The following is an 11,157-nucleotide window of genomic DNA, read 5'->3' as shown; positions in this document are numbered from 1 at the left end:
GCCAGTCACAGCTGAGTGGCAGAGTGGGTTACCCTTGGGAGGCATGGTGCTGTGAGATGCTTGAGGTACAGGGTGGACTGGAAATTAAAGAGGTTGGGGAGAGGCAGTCTGGCCCGGAGTCAAGAACTGAGGGTGGGTGGGAAAGCATACAGCTGGGGCCCAGGCAGCCTTCCCAGGGTGGGGAGGGCGCTGGATGCCAGGCCCAGCCAGGTGAAAGAGCACCTTTCCAATCACAGCTGTGACACCCAGGACACTGAACTGCCTTGGCATGTCCTCACCCATGGGCCGGGCACTGCTGGTCCCAGGGGTTCGTATTGTACCAACAGGCAGCCCAGACCGACAGGCCCCCAGACCCTGCTGTAGAGGAAGGTCTACCGAAATAAGGCAGAAATCCCAGACCTGCCTGCACTGGCTGTCTGACTTCAGGAAAACGATTCAACCTCTGAGCCTGTTTTTTCGTCTATAAGAATGCAGGACAGCAGTGATGGTCTCCGTTTTTTTTTTAAGCTGGAGTCTCGCTCTGTCGCCCAGGCTGGAGTGCAGTGGTGTGATCTCAGCTCACTGCAACCTCTGCCTCCCCGGTTCAAGCGATTCTCCTGCCTCAGCCTCCCGAGTAGCTGGGATTACAGGCACAAGCCACCACGCCTGGCTAGTTTTTGTATTTTTAGTAGAAATGAGGTTTCACCATATTGGCCAGGCTGGTCTCGAACTCCTGGCCTCAAGTCATCTGCCTGCCTCAGCCTCCCAAGGTGCTGGGATTGCAGGCATGAGCCACCGTGCCCAGCCAATGACTGTCTCTTGAGAGGGGTGTAAGGACTTGGCATACGGCAAAGCCCAGGATCAAGTTCCTGGGGCCTGCCATGGCTTGGGTGGGGGGTGGGGAGTTGGGTGGGGGAGGTTGAGTCCCCTGAGATTGTGGTGGAATGGAGCACCCACCAGCAACCCCCCACCCCTCTCCAGGCCAGTGCTTTCCACAGACTTTTCACAGACCTGGAGGGGCTGAAGGACCCACCTACCTAGAACACAGGCGATCAGGATGACAGTGCTGGGAAGGCACAAAGAGGTCGTTTCACAGATGGAAAGACAGAGATTTAAAGTGGGAGGCAAGTGACCAAACCCACCTCCTCCCACCTTGGGCCAGAACAGTCAAGACAAACTCAGCACTGCCCCTGGGGAGGCTGGGAAGCCCACCTGGCTCCTCGGTGAGGCAGCCTTGGGCCACAGAGTTCCCTGTCTCCAGGATGGTAAAAGTAACCAATCTTCAACAACCACAGGTACTTGGCCAACTGGCTCTTGTTCTCAACCCTGTGAGGGAGGCATCAACCCTGTCGGTGTACAGATGAGACTGCGGGGCAGAGGCCAACTCGCCCAAGGCACTTGCTTGCAATGGCAGAGACAGACCTTGTGACACAGGACTCCCTGATAACTGGGCATGTTGTCTCGATGAGTCGGGGACAGGTTTCCCCTCTTGCATCTTGTAAACACAAGCCACCCCTAAGTCAGGAATCTTCACACACAAGCCCCAGGAAGCCGCGGTTTCCCTCCTAGCTGGCCTCTGGACCAAGTGCAGCCCCACTTGTCTCCCTTTCCCTCCACCATGCCAGGCTCCGACTGGGTCAGGCCAGGTAGGCAACAGAGCTGGCCCAGCCATATCTTTCTGGAGACTCTGAATCCCCTGGGACACTCTCAGGGCAACAGAAGTGCCAGGGGGCTTGGAGACTGTTAGCACAGAACCCAAGCTGAAATCTCTCTACCCCTTGCCCACCACCTGTGCCAAAGTTGTTTTTTGTGTTGGCACAGCTGAGGAAATAAGGAAAGAGGAAACCTGTCTCTTACCTAGTAAGAAGCCTCTCCCCTCCAGGAAAGGGAACATTTGGCTCACAGCTGAAGTGACTAAGGCACAGATAGGCCTCAGGTGCCTCCTGGCTCCCTGCCTCAGGGATGCTCAAATGAGAGTGTGAGGGTCCTCACCCCCGTGCCTATTGCTATAGGCAGACGGAGGGGCTCAGATTCATAAAGGCAAAGGCCAGCCAGGCTGAGAATGGGGCATGAGGCAGGCAGTATGGGCGCGCTGGGGCCAGCCTCCCCTTGGACGTCCCGTGGCTCACCGCCTTTGCCCCTGCGAGTGGTAGAACATTTGCTGAGGATTAGGCCCAAATACAGCCCTTCCAGAGCTGGCCCAGGAGCTGGAAGAGCAGGGTCACACTAGCTTTATACCCGCTGAGTCCCCACCCTGGCGCTGGCTGTAGTCAGATGGGAGGCTGGGAAGAGCTCCATTCCTGGAGTGGGGCAGAGGTCAGGAGGGGGACCTGGTTTATAACACAGCTGGGGTAGGCAAAGTCCTGGCTGGGCCTGGGGGACACTCAGTCCAGCCACCTGCAGGTCCTGTTCATGCCCCAGTTGGTGCCTGGGTGAGCAGTCAGTCTGAGGGGCCCTGGCATGCCTGACAGTCCTTCATGTCCTCCGAGTAGTCCTCGATCTGGATGGTCACGGTGTGGAAGTGGAACTTCCCTTGGAGGCGGCTGCTGGCTGTCTTCAGCACAGCCTGGGCGTCTGTATTCTGAGCTGGGGGCCGAGAGGACACAGCGGGGGAAGCCATTTACTCTGGCCCTTTGGAACCATCAGGAGCCCAAATCTCATACCCCATCCCCAGCAGAACAGGATGGGGGACCATGAACATGGAGAAGCCCCCAGATTCCATTCCTCTGCCAGGTAGCCTCCCAGCCCAGACCTGGCTCATGCCTGAAAGAGTTGGTAAAGCACTGGCCTTAAGGCCAGGAATCTGCCACCTACTGCCATATACTAGCTGTAAAAGCCTGGGCAAGTAACTTTACCACCCAACCCCAGCCTCAGTTTCTTCATGGATAAATGAGATTGTGCTGATCAGATGGAATAATGCGTATCAAGTACTCAGCATGAGGCTGGGCTTGATGCATGGGCACTGTGAGCATCTGGGGTCACCTGGACCCGTTGGGGATGGCACTAGGCCTTTGGCTGCCTGTCTCCCACCCCACCCTGAGTGTCCCAAGCACTCACCAATGGCGATGTGGACAGACAGAACAGGCTGGGCCACCGTCAGTGCCCAGATATGCAGGCTGTGCAGGGCTTCTACCCCCTCCACCGACAGCAGCAGATCACGAACAGCTGTGAAGTCAACGCCCTTGGGGGTCCCTGAGGACGGCAAGGACAGGGGAAACTAAAGGAAACTACCCCTCCCATGCCTGCCCATTGGTGCAGGGCTGGCTCCTGATCCTCAGGTGTCATCCCCTCAAAGAAGACCTCCTTGGCCTGCAGGTCTGAGGCTGCCTTCACCTCCCAAGCTCTCTGCCCTATCACTCTGTTGTATTTCCTCTCCACTCTTAACACTGAAATTATTTATGAATGTACTTATTGTCAGTTTCTCCCTCTAAAATGGACACTCCATGAGGGCAGGACAGTCTCCTTTGATTACCACAGTATCCTTGGTGCCTAAAACAGCACCTACTCCATAGTAGGTGCTCAATAAATATATTTTTTGGGTTTTTTTGAGACGGAATCTTGCTCTGTCACCCAGGCTGGAGTGCAGTGGCGTGATCTTGGCTCACTGCAACCTCTGCCTCCCTGGTTCAAGCAATTATCCTGCCTCAGCCTCCTGAGTAGCTGGGACTACAGGCGCATGCCACCACGCCCGGCTAATTTTTGTATTTTTGGTAGAGACAGGGTTTCACTGTGTTAGCCAGGCTGGTCTTGAACTCCTGACCTCAGGTAATCTGCCTGCCTCGGCCTCCCAAAGTGCTGGGATTACAGGTGTGAGCCACTGCACCTGGCCAATAAATATATTTTTGAATGGAAAGAAGGAAAGAACAGATCCTGAGAATCCTTGGACCCACCCAGGGCACGATCATCATCTTCATCATTATCGCTTTCATCTGGGTTAGCATATTCTTGGAGAAAAAGCTCTGACCTGCAGCCAAATACTGCTAAGCCCAGGCCAGCATCCTACTCCATTCCAGACTGACCCTGACCACGCAGAGGCCTATGACCCTGGCCCAAGACCCCAGGCCTAGAGCATAAGAAAGCCAAGGTGCAGGGCCAGGTGTGGTGGCTCACATCTGTAACTCCAGCACTTTGAGAGGCTGAAGTGAGATGATTGCTTGAGCCCAAAAGTTCGAGACCAGCCAGGGCAACATAGTGAGACCCCCCATCTCTACAAAACATTTAAAAGCCAGACATGGTGGCATGCGCCTGTGGTCCCAGCTACTTGGGAGGCTGAGGCAGGAGGATTACTTGAGCCTAGGAGGTCAAGGCTGTGGTGAGCCTTGATGGCACCACTGCACTCTAGCTTGGATGACAGAGCAAGACCCTGTTTCAAAAAAAAGAAAAAAGAAAAAAAAAAGGTAATTCAGGGCAGACCAGATCATTCTCCACCACTGACCGTTCTCCAACCCCACAAAGCACAGCCATGTCCCCCCAGGGTGTGGCATTGTTTGGTCCCTGAGATGTAGGAAAGGCCTGCGCTGCAGTGGATTCAGTAGCTTTGTCCAAGGCTGACTGTCCTTCTCTGAGCCTCAGTCTGCCCCTCTGTGCAATGAGAAGCATAATCCTCACCCCCTCTCTCTTCCTGAGAGAAGGCAGCCAGAGCCTGGGGAAGTGTATAGGGGAGGGCTGGAGAGCTCCAGATGCTACAGATGTCCCCCAGAAGCCACCTGACTAGGCAGAGGAGGCACCCTTAGGGGTAGGGGGAAGGGAAGACTCGGGCTGGGGGATGGTTCCAGGAACTGCCACACCTGAAAGCCCAGGCTCTATGTCAAGATCAGCCCAGGGGCCCCAGGAGGTTTTCCAGCCTATGCCAGGGCTCCGGATCCTGGCTCCCCGCCCATGTGCTAGGATGCCCCAGACACACACATACCCTATTTGAGCTGATTAGCGCTTGAGAGCCAAGAGCAAAAAGGGAGCCACAAAGCCCAGGTTACCTTCCATCAACACCAGGATCACATCTCTCAGGATGGTCAAGGTTGTCCCCAGGACCAGGATGGAGAAGACGAAGGTGCAGATGGGGTCTACATACTTGTATTCTGGCTGCAGGAAGACAGGAAGGCAGACCTGGAGTTCACCATCTAACACCTCAGCTTCCCTTCTCCCCTCCCACCCAGCACTGCTGGGGAGAGATGCTCTCTCTGCTGGGTGGGCATGAGCCTCGCCCTGGCCCTGCCTCCCAGTTTTCTGCTCTTTATTTCACATCTGCAAGAGCAGAAAGGACAGACCACAGTTCAGAATAAGGCAGTCCCTTCCCACCCCTCCTTCTCAAGGAGCTGAGACATGGACAGAGCAAAAAGGCATCTTAGATACCATCTGATCCGCCATCCATCCCCATTTGACAGATGGGGAAATTGAGGCTCCATTAGAGCAAGCAAACTCATCCAATGTCACATGGCTAGCAAGGAGGAGAGCCAAGCTTCAGAGCAAATGCCTGCCTCTTTCCACTACAGCTCCCTGCCTCTATGTGATGGGCATTGCCCAGGGTTTGACAACACACAGTTGTAGGCTTGAAGCTGGCTCTATGCTTTACCGGCTGTGTGACACTGTGCAAGTCACTGAACCTTTCTGAGCTACAGAAAACACTACCACCTACCCTTCAGGTTGTTGTGAGGATCAGAAGTGCTGACACTTGGTAGGTATTGGATAAATGTTCCTTTCCTCTCCCCACCCTTTTCCCTAGAACTGGGAGGGAGCTAGAATCTGAAAAGAAACCCCGGTAGAGAGTATACTCAGGTGGTCTACACTCCCCTGCCACCCCCACCACCCTGTGTCCCAGCTCTGACCTTGAAGTATAAAATATAGGCTGCCACTAGGACACCCATGCTCTGCATAAAGTCGCCGATCACATGGATGAAGGCAGCTCGGACACTGGGGTTCTCCTCCTGCTGGTTGGTGGTGCCGTGGCTGTGCCCATGGCCAGACTGGTGAAGGGTCAACCCCATTCTATGGAAGTGGAGACAAAGCCAAGGGCTCACTGAGGTCGCAGATGGAGGTCACCTATTAGGACTAGCCAACTTGTAGGGCAAAAATCTCAAGCCCCCAAACCTTGTGATCTCTTTGGCCATGTGAGAAGTCCAACCCACGTGGCCTTGGTTCAGACAGCCATGAGAGATAGGGCCCAGTGCCAATGCCAGGCTGAGCCTGGGCACAACAATGCCACAGTGCCAAATCTCAGAGCAGGAGGGCATTAGGGAGGTCACTGTCAGTTCACTCCATCATGTCACAGATGGGGAAACTGAGGCCTCTGAACAAAGACGAGAAAGACCCCGAAAGAGATACCCATTGTCTCTAACTGAGACCAATTTCAGACTTGTGTTCTGCCCCTAGGGACAGCTACTCCTGCAACAACTGGCCTCTTCCCGCCCCACTTCAGGTATGAAGCCACCAAGGCTAGTCCCTGACATGTATCAGGGAGTGGGTAGAGTGGATGAAGACTCCGATTTACAGCTCCCAGTGTTCTTGGCCTAGGCCTAAGGTAGGACCCAGGTGTTCCAGGTGCCAGAGCTCAGACCATTAGGGAAGTTCTGTCCTGTGGCGTATGCTGGAAAGTGGCACGGTCTCTTTCCGCGAAGCAGACATAGGTGTGGGTGTGAGAGGTGGGAGGAGGAGGGGAGACGAGGGAAACTGGGGCCCCACTCACGTGATGTTCACAGCCACAGCGCAGCCCGACGTGATCAGCATGGTCCCCCCGTCAATTTCATAGTCCCCAGAGATCAGCCGCTCCACAGCCAGGTACACCAGTACCCCAGTCACGACCCAGATGGACAGTACAGAGACCAGGGCTCCCAAGATCTCTGAGGAAGAACCCAACCCCAACACCCACCTTGGCATGGGCCTGAAGCTAAGGAGTCTTCCCCCTTCCTTCAGGATCCTCCCCACCCACCTCCCACACAAAGTCAGGGCCTGGGTCCCACTGGGCTCTGCTGAAGGTATGGCCAGTATGGCTGCCCCTTACCCCACCCCTCATATATCTAGGAATGTAAGAGCTAGAAGGAACTAATAAGTCATCATCTGAGTCCACCTTTTTGGTTGTACATGTAAAGAAGCTGACTTATTAAAGTATGTGCCTTTTGTTCAGCTAGTAAACTGAGGCTTCTGGGGAAGACAGGCTGGGCCATCTCCCACAAAGAGGAAGGTGACGATGCAGTCCAGGGTGAACGGAAGAGAGGTTAAAGCCTATATCTTCCAGCAGCCTTTGCTGGCCTTCCCCTCCCCCCAGAGCTGATCCACAGAGTTATGTGCAGTGTTAATGCCATTGTCATTTGTTCTTGAAGCTTGGCTACTGCACTTCTTAGGAAGGTCAACTTTGCTTCCCTGCAGACTGAGAGCTCCTGGATGACTGGGACCAGGGCTCCCCCATCAGACTAGGATTTCCCAGAGGACAGAGGCCATGGTTGACATGCTCTTCCCCCATCCAGATCACCCTCCTGGCCTCACTCAGGGGAGGAAGGGGGGATCCACCCATTACAGCCACCTAAGAACCCCTGTTCTAACCCACCCTCTCTCTCAACCCCATCTCCAGCCAAACCGCGATCCTCACCAGCTCTCTGCCAGCCAAAGTTCATGGTCTTGGTGGCTGGCCGGGAGGACATCCAGAGGGAGAAGAGGCTGATGAGCATGCTGGCAAAGTCAGTGAGCAGGTGCGCTGCGTCAGTCATGACAGCCAAGCTGTGTGCCAGGTACCCACCTGCAGGGTGGAGGGTCCTTATCAGCTCCCCCAGAGAGCTGGCTCCCAAGACTGTGTGTGCAGCAGGGAGACCACAGGCTCTGGAAGAAGACATTCTGGGCTCAAGATCTCTCTACCCATGAGCTGTACCACCGTGACAAGTGACCTACTCTCTCTGAGCCTCAACTTCCACTCTCTGTGAAATGGGCCACCAATATCTACTTAGAGGGTGAATGTGCACATCAAGTTCAAATAGGGACTGGAAAACATAGTAGATACTCAGTAAATGCTCTTCCCTTCTAGGAATTCAGGCCTTCCCTTAGCTACGAGTTGTGCGTGATCTTTGGCAAGTTACTTCACCTGAACATGCCTCAGTTTCATCATCTGTAAAGTAAGGAGAATAACGTCACCCGTGTGAGAACACAGGTTGTTGTTAGACCTGCATCAGATAATGTGTATATAAAGGCTTACTGTAGTGTGTGTTCAGTAATTGGGGCTTTTAGTGTCAGTATTGCTGGGAACATCCAGTCTATCCATGCACCAACTTCATTTAATTAGCCCAAAAGTGCTTACCAACGACTTCTCCGATCATGAACAACAGGCAGATGGCAGAGGCTACATACAGCTGGCGCTGGGCCTTCCCCTTCTTGGGGTCACAGTGACTGTCAGGACCCTTCTGAGCATGGCAGTGATGGTTGCTCTGGGCAGCCAGCTCAATGGCCTGCAAGTCCAGGCCGGGTCGGGGCAGAGGGATCCAGCCAGCCCCTTCCTGCCACAGAGATCCCGTGTATGACCTGGCCAGAGGGGAAGAGAGGGAACGCTCAGCTCTGAGATGAGGTAAGGAGGGCCGACTCTAGTCCCATTTCTCTGTGAGGCCTTGTGTCCACTGGGAAAAACAGCTAAGGACGCTCCGAGCTCGACAAACCAGAGGTGAGAAGCCTGTATTCAGACGGGGATGATAGGGGAATGGGAGTCCTGGGGCCCGGGGCCCTTCAGAGGCCAGAGGAGGCGAAGACCCTGGGAACCGGCCAAGGGGCGTGCTGTCCAGTGGAGCGCGGGGAAGGAACAGAGCGCAGGCTCTGGGAGAACAGCAGGCCCCCCTCCAGCGCACTTGGGACACAGGGCCTCCCCGGGGCGGGGCTGCCTGGGGCAAAGTGCTGGGCGGGGCGGGACTCCAGGCATGGGAACCGCCAATCCCCCGGCCCCAGGCCCCCCGCGGGCAGGGGTCAGGATCTGGGCTGGGCCCCAAGGGAGAGACGGTCCTTGGGCCACAGCCCATTATCTTCGTTCCCTCACCTCACCCCACCCCTCCTGCATGGTCCCAGCTCAAGCCGCAGCCAAAACCAACCACTGCTAGGATGGCAAATGCGGAGGTGCGTCGGCTGCCGCCAAAATTCCCGCCCGTCCCCAGGCTCTCGCCTTACCGGATTGCCGGCCTGGCGTCCAACAGATGCTGCTTCTCCTTGGCCTCCATGCAGTCCCGCGCCGAATCCCGGCAGCCGCGCAGCCGCCCCGCCGAGTGCGCCCTGAAAGTTGCGCGCGGGACTCCGGGTGGCGCTCACCCACCTGCCCGGAGGGCCCCGCGAGGTGCGCTCACTCCGGCCCGGCTCCTGCGGCCCCTGAGCACCCCCGGCTCCCGCTGCGGCTGCAGCTCCGGCTCTGGCTCCGCGTGCCAAGCGCTCCCGTGTCTCGGGTCAGCCGCTGCGCCCCGCGGCCGCCGGCTTTATCCGGCCCTCGCCAACCCGTGTGAAGCGGCCGTCGGCGCGTCGTGTGCAAAAGCCCGCGGGGAAGGGGGGGCGGTCGCCGGCTGCAAAAGGCCGGGCTGTGGCCCCGCACACCTGTGCCTGCGCCCATGGGGCCCGCGGAGCCCACCTGCCGGCCGCGAGAAGTCTGCCAGCCTTCGCCCGGCGCGGCGCCGGGTGTTGCTGAGTGAGGACGGGGTGACGCCTGCGCCCCCTCTCCCGCGCGGGGTGCGCCGCCTCGCCGCCGAAAAGTTCTCGACTTTAGTTTGTAGAAATCCGCTTTGGTGGTCCCGACGGCAGGAATGTGGCTCCTTGCCTCGGAAGAGGGTCTCCAGAGGCTACTGGGGCCGCGTCTGCCCCCTCCGACTGGCGGCTGCCCTGGGATTGATCATGTTCCCCTCTCAGGCCGGAGACCCCCCGAGGTCGGCTTGCGTTCCTGTCCTCCTGCTAGGAGGGTCCTGGGGTGGGGTGGGCTGCGCCGCCCTCAGGCTGGGGCAGTGTCTCTCCCTAGCACCGGCTGGGACTGATCGACCCATCCTCGCCACTGAAGCAGCGCCAGCTCCTCCTCTCCTGCGCGCAGGAGAATCTGGAGTGGCCGGCTTTGTCTCCACCCGCACAGAGAACAGTGTCATCGGCAGTCACCATCGGAGCAGAGACGACCACTGCCACTGCTGCCACCCCTTCTCCCCTCCCCCGCAGCGGCTCCTGGGAGCCCCAGGAAGCCTGACAAGCAAGCCTGGGAGATGCAGGCCGGAGGTGCCACCGTGTTGGTACCGCTGGGAGAAGCCCTGTCCTTCCTGGCCAGCTTGGTGCCCCACCCACTTGAAGCAGCCTCCTTCCCTGGCGGTTCTTGGGGATTGGGGAGCCTGTGGCCCCCACGCTGGCCTCTGACAGGTGCCCTCTGTGTAGAAAGAAGCTGCTGGAGACCTCCCTGTCTGGTCAATTCGTCTCCCCAGCACCCTTTGTCGCTAGGGCCATAGGCTTGGTGGGTATGGCCTTTCACAGAGCCAAGAGTCAGAGGTGCAGGCCTCTTGCCCACACCACTGGGGACAGGAAGGGGCTCTTTCAGTCTCTCATCTTGTAGGAGACGGGGTGCCAGGAGTGAGGATGTGAGGTGCACCTGCTCTGCTTAGGTCCTCACTGAGTGCCTCTCTGCCTTCTCTGGACTCTGGTTTTCTTCTGGAAAACCTCAGACACCCTGGTTTTCTCCAGGTCTGTCTACTCTGAGCACCAGCAGGCTCAGCATTACCTGGAGAAGGTGTTACAACGCAGGTTACAGGTCCCTGCATCAGACCAACCGAACCAGAATCTCTGGGCGTGGAGCCTGAATATTTCCAGGATTCAGTAGGTCTGGGGCAGGGCCTGGGAATCTGTATTTCTAAAATTCTCTGGTGCTATTGTGGCATCATTGTTCATTTTTATGTATAGTGGTTTTTTTGTTTGTTTGTTTGTTTGTTTTTGAGACAGTTTCATTTCTGTCTCTGTCGCCCAGGCTCGACTGCAATCTCAGCTCACTGCAATCTCTGCTTCCCGGATTCAAGTGATTCTCCTGCCTCAGCTTCCTGAGTAGCTGGGATTACAGGTGCCCACGACCATGCCAAGCTAATTTTTGTATTTTTAGTACAGACAGGGTTTCACCATGTTGGCCAGGCTGGTCCTGAGGTTATGATTTTTTTCAAAGAACACCTTTATCTAAAGTATTTAGGGATAAAATGTCATCTGGGTTTTGCC

The 11,157-nt window shown here is 56.5% G+C and overlaps 1 protein-coding gene across 1 annotated transcript; it reads right to left on the bottom strand.

Annotated features, from left to right (window-relative positions):
- Positions 1-1,275: 1,275 nt before the first annotated feature.
- On the bottom strand, positions 1,276-9,540 carry SLC30A2 (solute carrier family 30 member 2). Its single transcript, XM_524624.9, has 8 exons — positions 9,109-9,540; positions 8,258-8,478; positions 7,559-7,705; positions 6,659-6,812; positions 5,802-5,961; positions 4,953-5,058; positions 3,037-3,171; positions 1,276-2,565 (listed from the first exon to the last, which is right to left on the bottom strand). Exons 1-8 carry the CDS (start codon positions 9,156-9,158, stop codon positions 2,420-2,422), a joined length of 1,119 nt encoding a protein of 372 aa, XP_524624.4. The 5' UTR covers positions 9,159-9,540; the 3' UTR covers positions 1,276-2,419.
- Between the last annotated feature and the right edge of the window lie 1,617 nt (positions 9,541-11,157).

The sequence above is a fragment of the Pan troglodytes genome, chromosome 1 (genome assembly GCF_028858775.2).
Source record: "Pan troglodytes isolate AG18354 chromosome 1, NHGRI_mPanTro3-v2.0_pri, whole genome shotgun sequence".
Taxonomy (NCBI): domain Eukaryota; kingdom Metazoa; phylum Chordata; class Mammalia; order Primates; family Hominidae; genus Pan; species Pan troglodytes.
The sequence above is the reverse complement of the archived record's forward strand: the minus strand, read 5'-3'. Positions and strand labels throughout refer to the sequence as shown.

Excerpts from the sequence above, each read along its gene's own strand:
- SLC30A2 (XM_524624.9), bottom strand. The coding sequence starts at position 9,158 with ATGGAGGCCAAGGAGAAGCAGCATCTGTTGGACGCCAGGCCGGCAATC. Across the intron at positions 5,962-6,658 it reads GCTGTGGCTGTGAACATCAC|AATGGGGTTGACCCTTCACC; the intron begins GTGAGTGGGGCC and ends CCACTTCCATAG. Across the intron at positions 3,172-4,952 it reads GATCCTGGTGTTGATGGAAG|GGACCCCCAAGGGCGTTGAC; the intron begins GTAACCTGGGCT and ends TGCCGTCCTCAG.